General features: G+C 32.4%; 1 protein-coding gene across 1 annotated transcript; it reads right to left on the bottom strand.

The window, feature by feature from the left end:
- Positions 1-815: 815 nt before the first annotated feature.
- LOC129310540 (protein NRT1/ PTR FAMILY 6.3-like) lies at positions 816-6,094 on the bottom strand. The gene is made up of 5 exons (XM_054952406.1): positions 5,923-6,094; positions 5,625-5,802; positions 5,453-5,492; positions 4,458-5,032; positions 816-2,119 (listed from the first exon to the last, which is right to left on the bottom strand). Exons 1-5 carry the CDS (start codon positions 6,035-6,037, stop codon positions 1,246-1,248), a joined length of 1,782 nt encoding a protein of 593 aa, XP_054808381.1. The 5' UTR covers positions 6,038-6,094; the 3' UTR covers positions 816-1,245.
- Positions 6,095-24,319: the final 18,225 nt, after the last annotated feature.

The following is a 24,319-nucleotide window of genomic DNA, read 5'->3' as shown; positions in this document are numbered from 1 at the left end:
TAGTTACCTCCATTCTATTTTTGAAACCTATACAAACCTCTACCAATATAAATAGTTGCAAACTACAAACATTCCTTAATGACTTTTGTTTTTAATATCTCATTTCTATCCATCCAACTAATAATTAATTGTTAAGTTACATGTGTTAGACTAAAATACCCTTCTTTAAATAAAAATTTTGTCAACAAATTATTCAAATTATCAAAAAAATTAATGCATATATTTTTTTACTTTTTTATTTATATTTAAATTTTTTATGTAAACATATTAATTAAGTAATTTTAAAAATAATTAAATACATAGATTTTCTAAAAAAAATTCAAACATGCAATTAAAATATAATGAAATAAATATTCAATTTACTAAATTACTTAATATAATTTATATTTATTTTTTTAAAAATCTCATTAATTTTAACACAACATTTTTAAATTATTTATCTAAATACTGACATATTAATTATTTAAATTTTTTAAATTCTGGGGAGAGTAGATAATTAGATCATTAGGGAAAATTAATAATTTTAAAATTTTTAATATAATTATAAATAAAAGTAAGTATTTTACAATTCTTAATATAATATTCTTAACAGTGTTAAAATTAAACTAAAGTATAGGTTTTGAAAACAAAGACATGTAACCTTGGCAAAATGGAAAGGACTAAGGTCATTCTACTTTACTCTTATTTAATTGTTTTCAAATCAACCTATCAATAATTGTTCACCATTTTTCAGCTAGACTAGAGAGAGAGAGAAAGAGAGAGAGAGGAGAGGCGGGGAGAGAGATGTTTCTCGTACGAAAGAAAATAAACAAGACTTTGATGACGGAAAGCAACCATTAATTTCTTCTATATAGTAACTTGGTATTTTCAAATGATATATGCTCAGGCCAAAAAAAAAAAAATGATACATGCACTGTACATTATGCAGACCCTTTATTAGGTATCGACAACCTTGCTTTCAGATTCCGAGCACCCCACGTGCATGAATCAATAAGACAATAACGTTGTTTCATTCCTAAATTTGATCTCAGCTGTTCGTGTGATGATCAAACACTCTGTGAAGAAGATCATGCCTCCTCTTAATACAAAAAGGTGCTGTCATTTTACTGATACACACGCAATGCTTCGCATCCCGCTGAGATTTAAAATTGCTCAACACATTGATCAACAAGATACACTTAAAAAGTGCAAATTAAATCCAAAAAAGAAAAGCACGAAGTGCAGAATTCGGACTCATTATTCATTCTAGGCATGACACGAAGCATCTTGCTCTTCCAATTCTATGCCTTCCTCAGCGAGCCTCTTTTCCTTGTACACATACCCTTGTGCACAAAACAAGTATATCACAAAATTCAAAGCACTCAAAATAGCCAAAAGCCAATAGAAGTTATAGAGCTTCCCTTGGTTCAGATTATCAGCTAGCCATGGCTTCGCGTGACCTGTCAGCTTGTGAACTATCGTCACCAACAGTGAGCTCCCAAAAAACCCTAATGACAGTGTGCTTAAGAACAGCCCTGTGCTCATCGTCTTCATTCCTTTCGGACATTCTCTTAGGAAAAAATCTAACTGTCCTATGTACGTAAATGCCTCCCCTGACCCTACTAGCAGAAACTGAGGTATCAACCAGAAAACACTTAACGGAATCTGGGCATTCGGGTTATTTGTCAACCCGTTTGATTTTCCGGATCTTAGCCTTTTGATCTCTGTGAGTGCTGCTGCGACCATGGCCAGAGTTGAAAGCACCAAACCGACCCCAATGCGTTGCAATGGGGTCATTCCTTGAGGGTTCTTGAGGAGTTTTCTGGTAATAGGGACTACGATTTTGTCGTAGATTGGGACCGTCAAGAGGATGCTTCCGACAAAGAAGACGGTGAGTGAAGCCGGCGGAATCTTGAAGGATTTTCCGACATGGAGGTCCATCGTGGTTGCTTGTGACACTGAGAAGGTGGTCATTTGTGCGTAGACTGTCCAAAAGATGATGGTAGTGGCCCATATGGGTAACATTCTAATTATAAGTTTTACTTCTTCAACATCAGTTAGGGTTAATAGATACCACTTTCTCTCTCTCGTTGATTCTGCAGGCATTTCTGGGTTCTTTATTGCTGCCTTATCCAAGAAGCTGCTCATCAAAAAGGAACCCAAAAAAAAAAAAAAAAAAGTTATATATACTCGAAAACATGTAAGATACATGTTAACTGACAATATATATTAAAAATAAAAATTATATAGACATATAATGTTTTCATATATACAGTGAAACAGCACCATATTTTAACTCAAAATTTTAATATTAAATTTATGAGCTCTTGTTTATTATATATTAATTATTAAACTTAACTTTATCTGATTTGAGACTTTTGGTACTAATTCAAGTCTCCTTTTCTAAACTAGCTAGACACGTTAAACTCTTTATTTGTATCCAAATATACATCAAATCAAAATGAATAAATTTTGTAATTATACTAAACAAGTGGATGATGGAAGTGGGAAGTCTCACAACTTGCTTCGCGCAAGACAAATGATGCGTGAAAAAATCTTCCCTGCCTATTCCTGACTTTTATTTTTGAATATGATTTTTCACTACCGACTGTTTTTCCACCTCTTTAATCAATGCAAGATTCCACAAAATGATTCAACATGATGAAGAAGTGGATCAGTATGGCTTAATATTCCAATATTATTTTGTCCTTATTGTGGTGTGCTCATACATTGAACAACAAGCCAAAGCGACTTGATAGCCATTTAAGCTTGTGATTCAAAGTGAAGTTTCATATTATTCAGCATATGGAGGCCCACCCTTCAAATAAGGGATTTGGATCAAGTGAATGGTATAAATCTACTCACTCAACGATTATCCCATATAATATGATAATAATTATTTGATTTAATCAAACAATTGTTAGAGATTTTATCATTTAATATTCAAAAAGTATCAAATTTCAATTTTTCTTTGGAAGGAACAACATATGTGATTAAGTGTTCTAATTATGAGGGTTGTTTTGAATTGAAGGAAAAAAGTGAGTTGGTAAATTTAGATTACTCACCAGATTCAAATTCTTAAATAATTAAGCTAATTATTTCCACGAAACCTACCTGTTATCATCTTGATACATCCATTTCAACCACCTAACAACCTAATTACCTAAACCTTTGGAAAACTCACTCTATATACACTTCATATTCCTTGCTTATATACATACTCAACCATTTATGCTTTCACGAAATTAAACCTCACGAGTTTTAATTTGATCATTGAAAGATTATACGTGTAAAGTTAGCTTCTTATTAAATAAAAGGAGAAATAATTTTTCACCATATGGTCCCAAAACTACAAAAGAATCAGAAGTAATTGATTAAGAGAAAAGGGAAAGTTGACCACTTGTTCAAGATTGATAAGGACTATAAAGGAGACAGAGAGATATTCTTCACCTCCCGCCCCCTTTGTTTTTTATTTTGAGATTTGGCAAACAAATTCCTCCACCACATGCCACATATAATTAGTCTTTTACTAGGGAAGGTACATGTGAACTGGTTTGGTTTCAGTGCCTAGTGATCAGCGTCTTCATCGTAATGATAATATCTAGACTATTTAAATTTAATTTAATGGTTCAGATTTAAAAATTTTAAATACTAAATTTATTTTTTAATAGAATGACAGTTAAAAAAATCATCTTAATTTTTAATTCTGTATCTATTAAAATAAAAATTTAGAAAGAAATAAAAATAATTAATATGAAATTTGGACTGTCTATATTTGATTTATAGTATTCATATTAGTACTGAAACCAAACCCATATAAAACCATGACATTCTCATGCTCATGTATTTTGGGGAAGAAGGAAGTGATTGAGAAATTTAGAGAGTGAAAATTTTACTAAATAAATATACTTGTTTTTTAGCACTTGAATCTTATTGAAATATATAAAGAAGATTGAATGAATAAAACGAAAGTTACGTGAAAAGTTAAAAACTGTTATTTTGATTTTATAATTTATATTACTATTTATTTTATTTCTGTTATGTTAATTTACTTAAGAAAATTTATATTTTATATTGATATATTTTTTTTCTTTTGTTAAAAGTAAAAAACTGAAGTGGGAAGGAACCAGAGGATGAGGACAAAATCCCTTGACCCTTTACATTAAATAAACCGGACACGTAAACTAGCTAGAAGTCTTAACTCAATGGATTAACGATAAGAAAGAGAAAATTAATTCAACTGAAGAAAAAAAGAAAGAAAGAAAGAAAATACTTAAATTTAATAGAAATGACTAGTCCTTTAAATTTATGATGAATTAAAATTTAAATTTTTATTAAAAAAAGTGATTACCTTTAATATCACCATATCTTAATCCGGACTTAACATATACTATAGATACACGCGCGCTCAATGAAAAAAAAAAAAAACGAATAAAATTTTATTAATTAAAACAAGAAATAAGGTAAAGATGTGTTACCGGAACTCTTTGCTATGAGGCAACCTCTGCTTCCTCTTCCTCTCTCCGTCGTCTGCAATATCATCCAAATTAAACAGCAACGACGGCTCCGACGGCAACTCCATGTGTCTCTTCCTCCAAGCTGCGACGAACACAGTCGCGATCTGGGTTAACGGACTACCCACCAGTTTCTTGAACCGGTACTTCCTAGTTCCCGACAAGAACACGAGAAGAGCAATCACGATGGCGGAAGCACAAATCCCATATCCCCATTCTCTTCCGACGTTGTCTTGAATGTAAACAAGAACCGTCACTGCGGCCAGCGATCCTATGCTTATGAAGAAGAAGAACCAGTTGAAGAACTTTAGCATCTGCTTCTTCTCCGCTTTGTCTGCGTCGTCGAACTGGTCCGACCCGAACCCGGATACGCTTGACTTCAGACCACCAGTTCCGAGGGCGGTGACGTAGAGAGCTAAATAGAGAACCGTCAATTGCATGTCATTGGCTGGGACACATGATGAGGCATCTGTGTTTGGGTTGCATTTTGGAGGATGTAGACTTGGGATTGCTGTTGATATCGCCAAGATTGTAACACCCTGAAATATTCAATATATAATCCAGTGACTGTATATTCACCTAAACTATAAAAGAATATTAGTCATATATTCCAACCAAGCCAGATTTTTGCTACTCGCTGAATATTAGTCACCTAAACTCGCATGAACCTCTATATAGCATGCCAAATTTGGAATTTTTTGACGGAAAAAAAAAAAAACACTTATTGCGATCATTTGTCGTAAAGATACCGTGTTCTTTTGATGAATGGAAAAAGTGTCGCTGGACTAAACATTGAGATATTTCTGGCGAGTACGTGTCGGATCGACGTTAATCACCAGATCAGTTTAATGTCGTTGTACTAACTTAGTCTCCACGATGTCGAATTATTTTCCGATGAAATAATCAAATCTTCATACATAGAAGTACTAAGTTAACCATGTTAAAGATAGAGCTCTTACAGTTGCTTGGACAGTTGCGAAAATGGCGATTGTGAGGTATCTGTGAAAGAAGGGATTGAATTAAATAATCAATAATCGCTATATGTTAAATATATATATATATATATATAGGAACAGCGACAATTTTTTTTTTTTTAAGCATCAGTTGAATCTGGGGATATTCTAGTCAAACCTGCCGAGAAATGTGTCGGCCACAAAACCACCGAGCAGACACAACATGAAAGAGGTTCCCATGAAGTTGGTGACTATGTTAGCAGATGAAGCATTTCCCAAATGCATCGTTCCCGTCAAATATGTCACCAAATTCACAGCAATCCCCAGCGTTGTCAACCTCTCGCATGCCTCTCCACCTACATATTTCAGATCACCACCACAACAAAAAAACCAGACAACCTAGTTAAGTATCTTTTGTGTGTGTGTGTGTGTGTGTGTGTGACTGAAAAAACCAAAAAGCTTGAGATAGAAAGTACCTAGAATCATGGCGGCTGAAGTCCAACCACCAGTTTTGGATCTAAATGCAGGACGACCCTTGAAATCCCAGGCATCTGGGATGGTATCAGACATTGTCTGAGGAAGAGAACCCATTATGGAGTACTAAGATTTATGTCGGAGGTGTACAAGAAGAACGAAAGTGATGATGATTGAGGTGGTATATGGCACAAGGGATCTGAGGTCTTGAGGCCCTATATATATACAAGAAAGCGAGAGAAAAGTTGGATTTTAAAAATGGTTCTTAATTAATTATAGCTTTACCAGCCTTACCGTTTGAATTATTGTATAAATTAATGAATAAATATAATATGGTTATGATCATGAATCACTTGGGGTTATGGCAGATTAATGACATGCGGCCATGGATTGGCTGATTTTGAATGATTAAGCTGATCGATCATATGGATTTTAGACTAGATAAAGTTAATTTTATTGTGGTCATCCTTCACAAAAATCTGTTTTTCAATTTGAGTTTCTTATAAAATTGTCTTCCCATTTAATTTCTCATAGATAAGACATTCTTCAAATGGGTCCTTTATAAAAGTGTCTTCCAATTTTGCCCCCATATAGATTGCTAATTCATAATTTAGCCTCTATTATCAATTTGATAAAACACGTGTGAAGAAATATTAATTATTATAAATGAATGATTTTAACTTTGAGAGAGTAAAAATTGGTGAGAAACCATAATATCTAAATTACCAAATTGATAAGGTAATTTTATGAAAGCCTGAATTGAAAAATACTTTATTTTTTATGGACTACATAAAAATTAGAATAATTGAACAAGTAATTATAGGATTTCATAAAAAATCTAGGAAGAACTAAAGTATTAAATAGAGCCCCCCTGCTTCATAATAAAAATAAATTAAGAATAGTTAAAATGATGTACAAAATAGAAAATTTAAACCCCAATATCTACACCGGTTATAGTGCCTATGGTGTAGAAATTAGAGGTGATGGTATTTTTATAAATAAATTTTTTTGAGTCAATATTTACATGGGTTGTAATATTTAACTAGTGTATATATGAAAATCTATGCCAGGTCTATTGTTAACTGGTCTAGATATGCATTGCATTTTTTAAAAAAATATTTTTTTTACATATCTACACTGATTATACATTACAACCGATGTAGATATATTATAGTTTTGTTTTTAATTTTTTTTGTTAACATATCTAAACTTGTTACAAAGAGAATCAATGTAGATATATTTATTAATGTCAATAATTTTACCATATCTACACCGGTTATGTGGGGTAATTGGTATAGATATATTTAGTTTTATTTTTTAAATTTTTTTATACTATATCTACACCAGTTATTTCTTGTAACTGGTCTGAATATGGTAGTAGAGTTTTCAAAATCTAAAAGCCCTTTTTCTTTGTTTGCCTCTTTTTGCTTGTCTCCTCCTCGCCAAATTTGAAATCCCTTTTTTTCTCTATTTGCATCATCTCACTCATTTTCTTCTCATTGTGGCCTCTCACCTCTATTTAGCTCTCCCTCTCTCAATCTCACTGTGCATCCCTTCTCTATTTGCCTCAATCTTGCTCGTCTCCTTCTTGCGGCGCCCTCTCTATTTATTGTGTGCTCATCCATTAGAGTTCAACAGTGTTTGCTTGTGGTTCAACCTATTCATCCATTATTGTCGCTGTGAGTAGTTGAAAACTTCCTCCTCATTCCTCCTCTGTCCGTGTGTCATTGTAGGTGATGTCTTCACTATGTAAGATCCTTCTTCTACTTCTATTGATGACTTCTTTCTCTTTTCCTCCTTTGTCATTGCCGATTTAAGTTTGAGGGCTTTGAGCTCTTGTGCTAGTCAAATCTATGAGTGGATATTTTAATAGTTGAAGTTGTGAAATTTTCCTCTCTTTACTGAATTTGTGCATGTGGATGAGAAATAATTGTTATAAAACTAATCCTTCCTTTCCATTTCTATGTGATTTGCAAATGTGTGGATGGTGGATGTATAAGCTACTAGATTTATTCAAGCACTAGCATTGTAGAATTGTTTGGGAAAAATTATTGGGATGAAATTTGACGAGAAGAGGCTGGTATTAAAATTTGAAATTCATATTTGCAAGGTAATTGATAAAATGCCTCTCAGGAAGGTTTGCTTGATTATGCACCAATAATTCTGTTAATCCCACAAGAAGCATGAACTAGCTTAGGTATTTTTTTTATTTTATAAATCTGAACTAAGTTTTTGTGAAAGAATTTATTTAAAAAGTTGTTGAGATTATAAGTGAAGTTTCAATTCTTGAAAGTTATATGGTTGATAATTTATAAGGTATAATATCATTTTAGAAGTTATATTTGGATACTTGAAAATTGTTAAAAATTATTGTGAATTAAAAATTACTACAAGAAAATGGGTTGTGCCTATATATATTCTATTAGGCTAGCTTATTTCTTGTGAATTAAATTGTTGTGACATCATTACTAGTTTTAGTTTATGTACATTGGCGAAGTGCTAATAGAGGCCTAAGGCCATTAGGCATTGCATACGACTTTGTTTTGTTTAAATAATATTATTTTCTCTTTATATTTTCAATTGTAAATTTATTGTAAAGTCCAACTTTTAAGTGAGACTATACCAAAAATTTTTAAAAATTATTGTTTTGTCCCTTTTTCTATATGGAAAGGGCCAAGAAATATAAAGTTGGCTTCTCTCCTACTTATTAGATAGGAGGGAAGCCAACTCTAAAAAATATTCTCAAAAAATTAAAAATTTCTAAATTGAATTGAAAATTATTGTGTTAGTATGCTTGTTTCTTATTTTTTAATATATAACTTGTTGTTTGGCCCTATCCTAATAATTTAGTGATAATTCATGAACTCTGTCATATTTTAAGAAGACAAAGTAACAATGGATTGTGGTTGGATTGATGTCAAATAAACGAGCCTAGAGTATGCTAATAGGGTTAAAGGGTTTTTAGAGTTTGCTTAAAGCAATACTGAAGATGATAGTGGAAGGTTTTATTGTCCTTGTAGGGATTGTTTGAATGAGAGGCAGTTAAGTGTAGATAAGATATACGACATTTAATTTATGAGGGGTTTCTCAAGGGTTATAGAGTATAAATATGGCATGGTGAAACGTTGAATATGCCGATGTTGAGTACATCTTAATCTCAGGATGATGATGTTGTTGTTGACGATGATGATAATATGGTTGATTGGTTGGAGGACATGATCTGTGATGTGGGTAAAGAGACTTTTGAACAATCTTAAGCCTATAATAATATGTGTAGTAATATAGAGACATCTTTGTATTTGGAATGCAAGGAATTTAGTCTATTGAAAGCAGTGTTAGAATTGGTGAACTTGATACCTAGATCCGGGTAGAGTGACAAGAGTTTACATAAATGCTTGAGTTGTTTAAATTGATGCTTCCAAAAGAAAATGTGTAACTAGTTCATTATTATGAGGTAAAGAAATTGCATGCCCATTAGGCATAGAGTTCAAGAAAATACATGCATGTTGTAACATAGAAATTTAAATCTGACTAGTTAAGCCTAATAAAGGTAATTAAGTGAATTAATGTGGTATATGGCTAGAGAGGTTTGATTTGTGTAATTGATTATGATTTAAATCCTGAATGTAGGTCTGGAGTGAAGTCAAGCTACCCAAGCATCAAAAGTGGAGGAAAAAGTGAAGAAGAGTTATCTATGCCATATACCACAACATGAGAAACATCCACTGCAGTGCATAAAGGCAACCAATATGAGCTTGGCCTCTTTATGCCATGTGCCATGATGAGATGCTACATGCACTGTAGTACATGGCTAAATTTCTGCATAATTGGGTTTATGATTGTGGAAAAAAAAAATCAAAGGAAAGGAAAAGGAGAAAATGAAAGGTACAAATTTTACTCTACGAGGACACCATTAGAGATATTTTAGAGCTTCCTAACTCTCAAGGTAAGTACATTATGTCTTTCTCTTCCCCTTTCCTTCCATTTTTATGAAGGTTAAAGCGAGGGTTTAAGTTGGGAGAGTGATTTTCAATCCCTATCAACTATAGGTCCAAACCTATTGACTTAAATGGATATAACAAGAGTGAATTAGAGTATTTAAAACCCACATTAATGATTTTGAGAGTTGATGGTTGTTGAGAGCCATTAATATCTAAAAATGGAAATAATTATGGTTGTTGGGGTTGTGTTGAAGCTATTAATAGTGGTTTAATGACTTATTTATGTCAATATAGGTTAATAAAACTTAATAAACCCATTTGGTATGATGGGTAGTGAATTTATGATTTTGGCAAAAAGGGAGAATGTGAAGTTATGATGGTGAAAATTACCAAAAATGGGGTAATAATGTTATCTTTATGATATAATTATAGATTAACCCAATTGGCATCTTTAAGATCGAGAAGAAGCTTTAGAAGTTGGTATTTTGAGGGGCAAACCTTTGACCTCTCAAAGATTTGAGGTAACAAGGAAAAATCTAGTTTGTATAGTTGTATGTTAATTAATTATTTGTTGAATAAGATTGTTTACAACTTGATGAAATCTTTAAGGTAAAAAACACTTTGTTGCAAATTTTGGCAATGTGATGGTTATGTGTGTGACTTATGCTAAGTTAGTTAGAGTAATGATATGTATGTTATTTATATGATCGATGATGATGATCTACAAGTATATTATTATGAGAATGTACTATATGCAACATTTAATATATGGAGTTTATCGGAGTGAGAAAATGATGTGAATGATATAAGGTTATAAATTTTGTTACATGATATATTAAGTGTAATGTGTTCATAACATGATCATTGGTAGGAGTTCACCTAGGGAGAGGAGTAAATTGGTAAATTCATGTGGTATTGGTGGCTTACCATTAGAATTAAAAGTTTTCCTTAGCACCAACTTGGAATCAAGAGGTAGCCATTATTCTATGGTTAATTCAGGACTATCCCACTTGTTCTTTGAGGGACTTGAACCTAACTAATCTCTATCGATTTATAAGGAGTGTAAGGTCCCTAAGCATTTTAGACTTTACCATTCCTAATCACACAGTCAACAACACAAGAATAATAATATATCAGAGTAATGGCCCTTTATTTATTTTTGAAATGTGAGATCCCAACTTCATAAAATATATAATCAAATAAGAGGACTAACTAAAGCACAATACAATCATACAACTAAAATAGGCACAACATTATTCCCCTTAAAAAGGGCCATGCACTATGGCTTGTACTACCATGCACCACAGTATATGAGCAACATGCTTTATCTCTATCTATGCCATGCATTACGATGTGACACACCATGTACCGCAGCATGACAGACCATGTACCGCGATGCATATGACAGCATGGTAGTTCAGCAAGCGAACATTTGCCACGTGCCATTTTCACATCTAATATCGGGTTGGAGTGGTTTAAGCACCCACACGAATCTTATAACACATATTAGCTAATGGAATACATTTAGACTCGATCTAACAGTCTAATCTAAAATTAGATACTCAAGTGTAAAAAGTCACTTTTTTTCAAAACTTGCATCCTAAGTGCTAAATTCTCATTCCTTGTCCTATTTAAAAACTTTGGGCCTTAAACTAAGTCCAAGAGGACTACATACACCTGATTAACACTACTAATCATATATATATCATATCATTTACTTAAATTGACCTCTCAATACCATATTACAGAGTTGTGGACTTATATGCACAACATATAAACACATATATACAAATAGATTTATTTTACTTTCAACCCTCTGACTCTTGCATATGGGGCTCTACCTCACCATATGATTGAGAATCATAATTGTAACATCTTAAATTTCTAATATTGCATTAATGATTGATTATGAAATAAATTAGTAATATAATATGGGATAAGGATTCTAGATAATGAAGTGTTATTTTGACTCATTAGGATGTTATATGAATAGATGTGGATAGAAGAGTGACATCCTGAAGTAAAGCATATGAATATAGTGAGGATTTCCCTCACTATGCCACATGCCATGGTGGAAGATGGGTTTGCCATGGTGTATGGTGCAAAACTTTAATAAGTAAGGACGTGTCTAGCTTATGGAATAGAATAGAAGAACAAGAGAGAAGGGTTCAAACATGGAGAAGAGTCCAAGTTCTGCTAGGGAAAGTAACATCAGGAGCAAGGACAATGTTTTTGACCTATTAAGTCTCGTATTGTCTTAATATATGATTCTACTCTATTTTCTCTTAGTTTTGACCAGTGAGAAATTGAAATTAAAAGTTTTAAGGAGCTGATTTCTTATCTTATAGTAATAGAAAGATTCTTCAAAACTAAAATAATACTTTATGACTGGCTTTAAAGCTATAGGTACAATTTGACTTAATTTAGAGAAAGAGTAGTAAGAAAAATTTGGCTAAATAAAGGTTAAAGCTTGTAATGAGGGATAATCAATTGTGATGTGTAACACTTGCCCCAAGTGTTATCCAAAAATCACATAATTCAAATAAACTAAGTCTGGTTAAGGATTTGATCCTCTAACCAACTTAAGAAATAAATCATTTAAAATCTTAAAAAAATTATAGGTTTTACCTATAGCGCACGGAAGCAAGCTAGACAAAAATGAAATAAAAAGATGCTGTCATGACAGCCCTCCTAAGCCAACTTCCGGGAGGCGCCGTTTTGTTATTTGACCTTTAATCGAAGTAATTTTAAAGCTCACACGTCACATTCAAAGGGTACTATAAGTGTACCAAATTTCAAAAAGATCCAACGATCGGATTAAAAATTAGACATGTTAAAAGATTGGCTATTTTTGCTGTCAAAAGCTGTCATGACAGCACCTCTGAACTAACTTTCGGGATGCACCATTTCATCATCTGACCTCTGATCAGAGCGATTCCAAGTCCCACATGTCACTTTTAAATAGTACTATTAGCATACCAAATTTTGGAAAGATCTAATGGACGGATTGAATTTCGTGCATGTTGCAATATTAACATATATTGCTATCATGACAGCACCTTTGCTGTCATGACAGCTCCTCCGGATCAAATTCCGGAGTGTGCCGTTTCTCCGTCTGATATCGGATCGAAGTGATTCAAAAGCCCACACGAAGCTTATAAAATATTTTACTTGTGACCTAAATTTTAGAGAAATCCAATGGTCGGATTAAGATTGGGACACCCGGATGCAAAAGTATAGGTTTTTGGTAAAAACTATTTTCAAAATTTCCAAATCTCATCCTAATGGTCACAAACTTGTGGGAACACTTTGGGCACGTCAAATAGGACTAAAAACACTTAATAGAACATTTAAATGGTAGAAAAACCCTTTATACCAAAATTTGACCACTCGGGTGCCATTTTTCAAAATGGACCCAAAACTCCTAAAATGCACAAATCACACAAGAGTGGCCAAAAACTATTCCAAATATCATATACACATATGAATACACACGCTAAACATTTTCACTTGGCTCATAGATCTCTGTGGAGCCGACGCACCTACTCTCTCTATCCAAGGAATATGTTTGCCCATAACACACCATTTGTAATGCAATCACTTTCCATTTGCTTGTGGAATCACATATATATCAAAATAAATATTTTCTTGTAGTGAAAACTTGGTCTATTAAATAAATCCATCAAAACCACATACCATAGCCAAGTTTCCTAGCCACAAGTCTACAAGCAATTAAAAATTCATACACAAGCCATACAATCCACACATACTCACGCACATATACATAATCATATCCTACCGGCACCCTAATCTTAAATACATTATAATAGATTTGCTCAAAAAAAAGGGGTTGCAATTCTTTACAATTCACAAACAATCCCTAGCTCTGCTCCTTTCTCCGTCCTCCACTGGTTCCTTTGCCTAGACCTAGAATATTGAAAAGAGAGGGGTGAGACAACCATAGTCTCAGTAACAAAGAAATCTACATTGATTATTACAAAGCAAGCCATAATCAAATAAGCAAATAATAAATTCAACATAGTATAATTTAGCCATTTAAAATGCATGAATGCATGACCTAGGTTGGTATAGCCTTTTATGACCAACAGAATGCCCCCTGGCACTCTTTAACTTGCAGGTAAACCTTATACCTACTTATACCTCCACAGGCACAAAACATAATCTAAGGCATGATCTAATCTACCGAAGCGCCTATGCCCTTTCGATATGAATCCTGAGTAGTCAAAGCTAACTCCCTCCCAGAGCCAGCCCGACTTACTCTCCATGTGAGGGCTATCTTAGCCTAGGCACTCAACCTCACACTTCATATGTCAGATTCCCTCCCCCACTGAGAGGTGTCGAACACTCAATACACTAACCACTTTAGTATACTGAGCCTATAATACGTAAGGCAACACTGAGTACTGGCAGTGTGCCATGGAATATCAAAAGTCCACACCTTCTCATTGGTGAACTCCCATCGAGATCATGCCTTTTATTCATGTCTACCTTTCTCGAGTATTGACCACTTCAACACTCTAAGGTAGTATAACATTTATAAATCTCCCTTAAATGGTTCCTTAGCCTATCTAAGGTACCTTACTTAGTTACACTTCCTTAAGTACAACTTCTATTCCTTATGATTAAAATACATGTAAACAAATCTCGTTTCCATAAAAATATTGTTGTTAAACAATTAGAAAATATATTTCCACTATAATCAATGTAGTACCTCATAACCCCTTATAAAGCACATTTAATCTTTTAAAACATGTAATGTATGATAGCTAGTAATATTTATTCAAAAATAGCTAAAATAAAGTAATAAGAAATATAAATTCTCCTGTTACCTCAAACCTTTAGTACCAAAAGGGTTCCTCTTGTACAAAATAGAGCTCAGCTTGTTCCTTAACTTCCGAACAAATTTCACCAACAATTTTTACAACATATAAGTGATCTGCATCACTTATCATGTCAAATAGCATTAATGAAGACTATAACTCATACCACACAACTTGGGTTTGTGAGCCATAATCCATCCCAATGGTCCATATATTGAACCAACCATTCACATAGTATCACTTAACCACCAAAACCATTTATTAGCCATCACCAGGCTAATTTTTAATTTATATAATTTTTAATCAATTAAAAACCTTTACTTAATGTCACCAACTTTCACCATTAGCCCTTATAATGAAAACCAAACCTTAATTTAAATCTTATTGGGCTCAAATAGCAAAATTATAACTAAATCAATAGGCTTAAACCATTGAGGAGCAAAACCCAATCTCTCAGGGTTTAATTTATGCCTAAAACACCTCTTTTCATCCAATTATCCACTCAAAATATTAGATCACTATATAGAAACTCAAAACATCCTCCCTAGGATCCAAAGAAATAAAAGCTTACAAGAATAAAGCTTTTGGGATCAAAAAACACAAATTTCCTCTTCCAAAAATTGAGAAAAACAAAGAGAAAGGGAAGAGAATTGAAGTAGGGAGTTTACCTATCACGTAACCGAGCTCGCAACGGCCGTAAAGTCTCCTAGATCCGAGTCTAACTCCCTCTCTTTCTCCTTTCTTCTTCCTCTCTCTCTCTCTCTCTCTCACATGTTTTCTTTCTTTTCCTTTTCCTTTTCTGCATTTCTGTGTCAATTTTTCTCTTTAAATTGGTGATCTAATGCCTTAGGAAAAATTAGAAGAAAGGGCCCAACATTTTTAATTATAGCACAAAAGCCGGGTCAACTTTGGTAATTTTTCCCATAGTTAAAAATCAAATAAAACCAAAATTTTACTGAGAAAAATTCAAACTCTGGACCTCTATTAAATTATTCTAAATTTTAATTTAATTATAGATATTTTATTTTATTTTTTTAAAATAAATTCGAGTCTTATAATTTTTGGCATGTTACATGATGCGTGTGTCCGAGTGTGAATTGTGGAATTGATAGCAATTAGGTACATAATTATGATAATTGGCACTTTTTGTCAATAATGAAACTAACTTTGGATGCTAATTTTATGTAAATTCTAGTGTGTGATGCGTAAATAAGCGGAGAGAGATTCAAGTTAGGAAATTACACAGGTAACCCTTTCTATTGGACAGAAGGGTTGAGGTAACCATATAATTTATTACGTTTATTAACTATTATAACTGTATAGAAGTAATTGTATAACTATGATTTAGTTGGTTTTTATGCATGAACTTGGTATTGAAAATGAGTTTAGCAAGAAATAGATTTATGAAAAGAAAGTTTGAGAACTTTTAGTTTTGACTAAATGAATATATATATATATATATATAAATGCTATGAAAGTATACAGTATGGAAATGTGAAAGAAAGTAGTGAAAATTGTGAAACAGAGTATGATCATGGGGGTGGGAGTTCACCCGGGGTATGTGGGGATGTGTGTGTGGTGATGTGAGTAAAAAATTCATATGGTCAGGCTGGCATCATGGGATATCCAATGTAGCATTATACGAGTTGGTACCATGGGTAATCTAGTACTGCATACTATGGGACTATTACCATGGGACATTCGAGTAGTTGGGTAACTCCTTAGTACCCGTTAGAGTACAATTAGGAGTCAACGACACCTCTATCACAAGTGTGTGAAGAGGGAAACCATACTCCATAGGTGGGATAGATTACCTTTGGTCAGGTATTTCTACTATAGAAAATATGCTCAAGTCAACAAATAATTGATTCAGTAGAGCTTATGGTTTCATGTCGAGGAGCATTGGAAGTTCGATGGTTAGATGATCATGCTAGTGTGTATTTATGTGGAAATCCTTTGAAAAGAATGAAATTTCATCATACTTTGGTATATATTTGATATTATCTTAGTTTTATTACTTTGGCATGGTTATTTATAATAATTGACATTTAATGAACTATACTAGTTACTGAGATTTTTATCTCACCCGTGGTTATTTATATTTTTCATGTTCTGGCACTAGTGGTTTAAAGGGAAAGGACATAGGTTGAGTTAATGTCTCTTGCCTAAGCCTTTTGTCAAAATTGGTGTAATGAATCTAAATTATTAGTTATGAACTTGTGTATAAGTTGCCATGGGAATTGATTAGATGTGCATTATATTGTAAATATTGTGTGTGTGATTTTGAAATCATAGCCCTTTTGTGTGTATGTGCATAAATGGCAAGAAGGACCATGTGGGCTAGTGACTGAGTATTTGTTGATACGGTATGGTGGTATATGAGATGAGTATGTAGAAATTTGGCCTTATATGAGATTGAAAATGAAAAATGTGATTTTGCCCAAAAGTGTGATATAGGCTATTTACAGGCCAAATGTGTGTATGTGTATTATATTGTATATATGTTTGGTCAATCAAGTATATATTGTCCATTTGGACATGGTCAAGGCCCAAAAAGTGACTAATGATGTATGATTTCGGATTGAGATACTCTATTGGCAAATTTTGGCATAAAACGATCAAAATGTACTTGGGTGTCTAACTTTTGAAAAAAATATCAAATTAAAATAAAACCAGTGTCATTAGTTAGATCATGAAACAAGCTTCTATGGGTGCTTGAACCACCCTAATTGGACATCTGATGCAAAAATGATGTATATTCAAAGTTCACACTAGAAACTATAATTTCATAGAAAATTTAGGTATGCACACTGTGGTGTATGTATCTGCATGCCACGGCACATAGCATAGAGAGTCATGCTATAGTCTCTGTGTCACATGCCATGGCACATATGGCACTGGCCACAGCCCACAGTCTAAATGTTTACCTAATTTTATTGAAATGCACATGTTTTTCTTGTGAGTTTTTAGGTGCTTCCATTGTATAGTAATCTAAATAGGGTAAATGATTTTTGTAAAGAGATTTTCAAAGATTTTGTATTGGGATCTTAACATTTTCAAGTTAAATGATTTTGGATTGATTAGAAATATAAGCAGTTGAGTGTATGATAATGTCAATGAGGACATTACAATAATATACTCAACTCTTCTAAATAGGGCTCCGCCTTATCATTTGTGTCATGTTCTCACATATTTGGATAATTAACAATCAACTCACATTCAATACACACATACAAGTGGAACAACTTACAAAATATCATATACTTGCTTGAATGGCATCTAGGCCTACCTACATACCCTTCATTAGAACACCCTCGGTGAGATGTAACATCATATACATATACAAGCAAGGTTTCATAACACAATTCATATACATAGTCACTCATGCATCCTAGTTGGCAACTCAAACTCTATATACAACTTTATAAATTCATTTATACATGTGGTAATCATAGTACTATCAAATGAGGCTACTCTTTTCTCACTTCCTTTCCCAACCTTCTCGTGCTTTTTTCATCTGTGTTCAAAAGTAACAAAGTGAGACATACATTCTAGTAACTCGGAGATAACCCCAATTACTAGTTAGTAAGAAAAATTAGTTAGTAAGAAAAATCATAAACAAGAGATAAAGTAGCATGTGTTTTAGTAAAAAATATCATATGCATATATAAGAATTCATTTTCATCAATCTCATCATGCTCATGCTAATGCATTCCTAGTTCCACCTAGTGAGATAATCTTTATGCTTGAACCAGGACTTCCAATCACATAGAACAAGGTCTACTATACCTCTGCTTAGACTAGGACTTCCTGGTTATTGCCATTTCATCCATTTTTAATTGATATGTAACTATATAGGCTAGGTTGATCTTAGTTATTGAGTGGTTGTACTTACTCCTAATTCTTCAATATTTTCAAGCCTAACTCATCAGATTCGAATTAAGAAAAATGACTAAAGGCTTAAGATTTTGAGTAAATCCTACTAGTAGGTCTCTTAGATTTATTTTGATGCGTATTTTGATAGTTAATTTGCCAACTAGGAATTCGTTCCATTATGTTTGACTACTTGCATTATCATTAAGAAAATTATGTGTATTTTATGCGTTGAGTTAGTGGTAATGTAGTTGTAGAGCTTGTATAGGATTGAAATACTAGTGCAAGTTGGTGAAAGTGTATTTTGGTTGTTTTAGGATAAATATTGATGATTTATGTGAAAATTCCTCCCCCTTATATTTTTTTTTTGAATTGAGGGTTTGAGAGTTGAATTGATGATATATGTGTGTTTGAACGGGTGTGGTGTATTATACAAGTCCAAAATGGTTCATTGAGTGCGGTTTAAAGGTTAGTGTAGGCTTTTGGTACATGTGTGAGAGTTTGAACACTCTGATTGTGTGTATTTATGAAAAAGGAGTGAAATTGGTCATGGGTGTCCAACTTTTGATAGAAAATGAATTTGGTTGTAAAACTTATGCCATTAGTTAGAGTTAGGAAAAAGCTCTCAATAGACACCTAGATCACCTCAATTAGACTTCAAATGAAAATTTAGGATGTATCAGAAGTTCATCCTTGGTGCTATTATTTGACAGCAAAAATTTACTGTCAAAAATCATGCAATGTACCGCAGCACATGGCACAAAGGCAACACATTGTGATACACCCGTAGTTAGCTCAGTATTGAAAACTTGAAATCCTATTTAAATAATTTGTATAATTTATCAAAATGTGTTAATCACATTGATGTTTTGGGAGGTTGGGGAGGATTAGTAAGGATAACCTTACTTATCTAACTCGAAGTTTACACATGCCTAAATGAATACATACTATACAGGAAATAGCATAAAGAGGAGCAGAAGTATCTGATATCTGAGACACTAATGTGTGGAGGAAACAAAGTTCTTGCGAAGATACTATGATCTCCTCCAATTATACCAAGGTTTCAATGATTGCTTGCTAATGAAAAGGATGTAAAGAATTTGAGATGGCATGCGGATAAGAAAATTTCATATGGAAAGCTCTGATATTCAATCGATTCAAAACAATAGAAGAAAATTGACACTTTGCTTCCTAAGTTTGGTAGTGATCCAAGGAACCTCAAGCTTGGACTTAGTATGGATGGCATGAATCCTTATGGCAACCTTAGTAGTATACACAGTTCATGGCCTATTCTATTGGTGATTTACAACTTATTTCTCATGTGTGTAAACTCTTCTAAATTAACAGTTTTTATCTCTAATTAAAATATTATTTATTTGCATAAATAAATACTTAATCTTGAATTGAGAGAGAAAATTATAAAATTGAATTAATAAAATGTATATGTATTCACACACACACACACTCTCTCTCTCTCTCACTAAGGGCAAGAAGATTAGCTTTATTTGCTAATTCCTAGCCAAAATCTCCACATGAAATCCAATATTATTTTTATAAAAAGACTTATTTTATAGACTATGTATTATCATATAGACACATAGTAAATAGTATGTTATTTTAAAGGAATTTATATAATATGTCTCTATTTGTTTATGTTAGGAATATAGATATATTTAATTCATATTAAATGTATAAATAATACTAATGCTAATAATTTCTTTAATTAAATATGTCTATAATATGGAAATTTGGAAAGAAATAATTTAAAGGATAATCATATAATTCATATTAGATATTCATCATAATATTAATATTGCAGCCATCCCAGTTACATCATAGTCTTAAAAATAATATATAATCATATTAGGAATATAGATATATTTAATTCACACTAAACATATAAATAATACTAATGCTAATCATTTCTTTAATTAAATATGTCTATAATATGGAAATTTGGAAAGAAATAATTTAAAGGATAATCGTATAATTCATATTAGATGTTCATCATAATATTAATATTGCAGCTATCCCAATTACATCATAGTCCTAAAAATAATATATAATCAAGTAGTGGACCTAAGCCATTTTATTCCATATAGTAGCAGTATCTATAAATCTAAGAGCTAGGCTAGTTCATATTAATGTCTTCAAAAGTCTTCAAAAAGTCTTTGTCCGTGTTGATATGAATCACAGGAGGAGCTAACACCTGTATTGGTGGCACTAGAAAGTCTTCTGGTAGAGGAATATCATATTAAGCTATTGATGGAGTGAATTCATAAAATGGTGGTGGAATAACCAAAGGTGGTGGTGGAGGTGGAGGTGGATTAACAAGTACATTAGCAGTATTATGGATACTTATATTACAAATAACTGGGAAACTCCCCATCCTAAGAACATGAAGAGTATCACATTCAATTTGGACTAATATTTTAGTTATCAGCATCTGAACATTATGCAATAAGGTAAGTGATATAAAAGATTAAAGTTCAACTAATAATATTTAGTTGCTTATTAAGCAGAAAATATTTTCATCCCTACATCAGAAATATGTGTGACTATGCAATGAAAAATTATAAGCATCCAAATATAGAACTAAGCATAACCAGGGCGTCCCCTAGTGTAGATCCACATAATAAATCTTACCCCACTTTCACTTAGATCATGGTTATCTTAAGGATGCTAGCACACAGCAATATAATTTTCTATGCAAATTCCCATATATATATTTTTCTTCTTCTTCTTCTTCTTTTTAACAAATTTTAATATTAGAAAATTTGCAATCTAGTTCAGTTTACAAGTATAATACAAAATTTAATCAGTATAAATTAAGTATGAAATAATGCATTCAATCAGTTTAAATCAAGTATGAAATAACACAAATATAACCTTTTTATAGAGAATGATGTAATAACATAATTCTAAAAATGATAACAAGCATATTAATTTATGTTTGTATGGGTGTAGATAGAAATTAGATATAATGACACGTATAGACTTTTCCAAAAAGTGAGATGATTGGCACAAGAATTAATACATGTATGAGGGTGGGTTAAAAGGCGTGCATGTTTCATATAGAAATTGGTAATAGTGAACGCAAGTTATATCACTCAGTAAGAGATATTTCTTACCTTTCCTGATCTTCAACTTTTACTCTAATCTTTAGTTAATTCTCTTAGTAAAGTTCCTATTGTCTCTTTTAAACAAATAATGGTATATATAGTGAATAGTAAATTTCTAAACGTGATGTACTTATTAAATTATCCTACTTGTCATGCTTATCTCTTGTTTTCTTTTTCACTAAGTCTACTCAATTCTTATCCATACTTATTAAATTATCCTATTTGTCAAGCTTATCATTTGTTTTCTTTTTTTTTTTCCAAGTCTTGTCAATCTTTAACCATTCATTCCCTCTTCTCTTGATATATGCACTTCATCATTTTATTTAGTTAATTATTACTTTATTTGTTTTAAAGATATTTATTATATCTCCTTATTCCTTCACTTACTAATACACTTCATTTTAGAAGCATATATACACATGTGAAATAGATCCAAAGTTAATTAAAATATTAATATTATATATATATATATATATATATATTAGGATATTACATTGTGCATGCAATGCAAGTATATCTTGTTAACTATGTTTATTTCGATATTAAAAGAATTGAGAAATGACATTAATGTTTACCTAAGATTCTTGATCGAAGACTTGAAAAAGTTGTGGGAAGTAATGTGGATGTGTTCAATGCAAATTGAAAAGAGGTATTCAAGCTGCGTGCGATGATCTTTAATTTGCATCATAAATGTCTTCCCTACATATGAAAACTTGTTAGGCTACAGTGTTAAGGTACATAAAGCATGTCCATCAAATTTATCGTAGAAAGAAAATAGTCTATCTTGATCACAGGAGATTTTTTAAAGAGGTCACCATTATTATAGAATGAGAAAAGCTTTCTATGATAGTCAAAAGCATGGAACTGCTCCAAAATAATTGACAAGAGAGTAGGTTTATGAATTGGTGAGAGATATCAATGTTACATTTGGTAAAACTATAAATAATAGTTGAAAAAATATAAGGAAAAAGAGATCTGTCTTCTTTGACCTTCCATATTGGCACCATTTTGATGTGAGACATTGTATTGATGTCATGCATGTGGAGAAAATTGTGTGTGATGAAATTATTGGAATGCTTCTTAACATATTGGGCAAGTCCAAGGATGATATGAAGGCAAGATTGGATTTGGTAGGCATAAAAATTAAAGAAGATTTACATCCAAGGTCAGTTGGTTAGAGGACTGACTATCCTTCATCTAAACATACATAGTACAAGGATGAGAAAAGAAGCTTCCATGAGTGCTTACATGGCATGGAAGTTCACTTAAGATATTCTTTAAATTTTAAGAAGCTTGCATAATGAAGGATTTAAACAAGTAGGCCTCAAGTCTCAAGATTTTCATGTTTTAATGCAACAACAACTACTAGTAGCTATTCAAGGCTTCTAGAAAGATGAACTGAGAGACATCATAACCAGGATTTGCTTTTTCTTCAACACTATATGCCATAAAGTCCATGAGCCTGAAGAATTGGATGAATTAGAAAATGAAGCACATCTTATCTTATGCCAACTTGAAAAGCTCTTTCTTCTATTATTTTTTGACATTATGAAAGATCTAATTGTTCATCTAGTGAGAGAATAAAGTTGTATGGCCCTATCCATTTACAATGGATGTAACCAATTGAAAGAATAATGAAAGTTCTAAAAGGATATGTGAAGAGTCCACACCGTCCTAAAGCATCTATTATTCAAAAATACATCTCTAAAGAAGCAGTAGAATTTTGCCAAGATTACTTGAATAATGTATAACTAATTGGGCTGAGACAATATGACATCAAAGGTTGTAAACATGGCATTTTTGTGAAGATCACTGATCCTCATGAATTGCAATAAGCACACTTACATGTTGTGAATAACATTGATCAAGTTCAAGACTATATAGATGTGCATAAAGAACTTGTAATGAAAACAATCAAATTAGAATGACTGAGAAAAGACTAGTTAGAGAACATATAACAATCCTTTTGCAAAGTGGTTCAAGCAAAAGGTTGAGAAGAAAGATTGTGTTTTTAATATTGTTAAAAGGCTGACACAAGGTCATGAGTATGATGTTATATGCTGGATAGCATTTGATATTGAGGGGTATTTGTTCTACACAAAGTCTCTAGACAACAGGAGTGATGTACAAAACAATAGTGTTACGTTAGTGGCCTCAGGCATGCACTTCTCCAACGCAAAAGACCCAAATCCTTTACTTGCATTCATGCTTTGTTACAGGGTTATTGAAGAGATTTAGGAGGTTGACTATATTAAATTTAAAATTTCTATTTTTAAATGCAAGTGAGTTAATGTTAAAAATTATTTTTATTAAAATAGGATGGGATTTACATTAGTTAACTTGAATACTTTAGGTTTTGACGATGACCCTTTTATTATAGAAAACCAAGAGAAATAGGTGTTTTATGTCATAGATTCAAGAAATGAAACATGGTAAGTGGTTCTTGAAAGAAAAAGGGAGTTTACTATTAATGAGAATGATTGTTCAAATTTTAATATTTTTGAGACTCCTTCTTTCTCAATAGGCTTGCCTATATTGAATGTAGACGATGAAATGGATGATGAATATGGCACAAGAAATTATCACCATAAAAGGATATAGGAGATTATTACTATTTAAAAA

This window comes from Prosopis cineraria, unplaced genomic scaffold (genome assembly GCF_029017545.1).
Source record: "Prosopis cineraria cultivar Desert tree isolate PC_DT_omini unplaced genomic scaffold, ASM2901754v1 PC5, whole genome shotgun sequence".
Classification (NCBI taxonomy): domain Eukaryota; kingdom Viridiplantae; phylum Streptophyta; class Magnoliopsida; order Fabales; family Fabaceae; genus Prosopis; species Prosopis cineraria.
Note: the sequence above shows the minus strand (reverse complement) of the source record. Positions and strands in the feature narration are given on the sequence as shown.

Excerpts from the sequence above, each read along its gene's own strand:
- LOC129310540 (XM_054952406.1), bottom strand. The coding sequence starts at position 6,037 with ATGGGTTCTCTTCCTCAGACAATGTCTGATACCATCCCAGATGCCTGG. Across the intron at positions 5,803-5,922 it reads TTCAGCCGCCATGATTCTAG|GTGGAGAGGCATGCGAGAGG; the intron begins GTACTTTCTATC and ends TGAAATATGTAG. Across the intron at positions 5,033-5,452 it reads TCGCAACTGTCCAAGCAACT|GGTGTTACAATCTTGGCGAT; the intron begins GTAAGAGCTCTA and ends TGAATATTTCAG.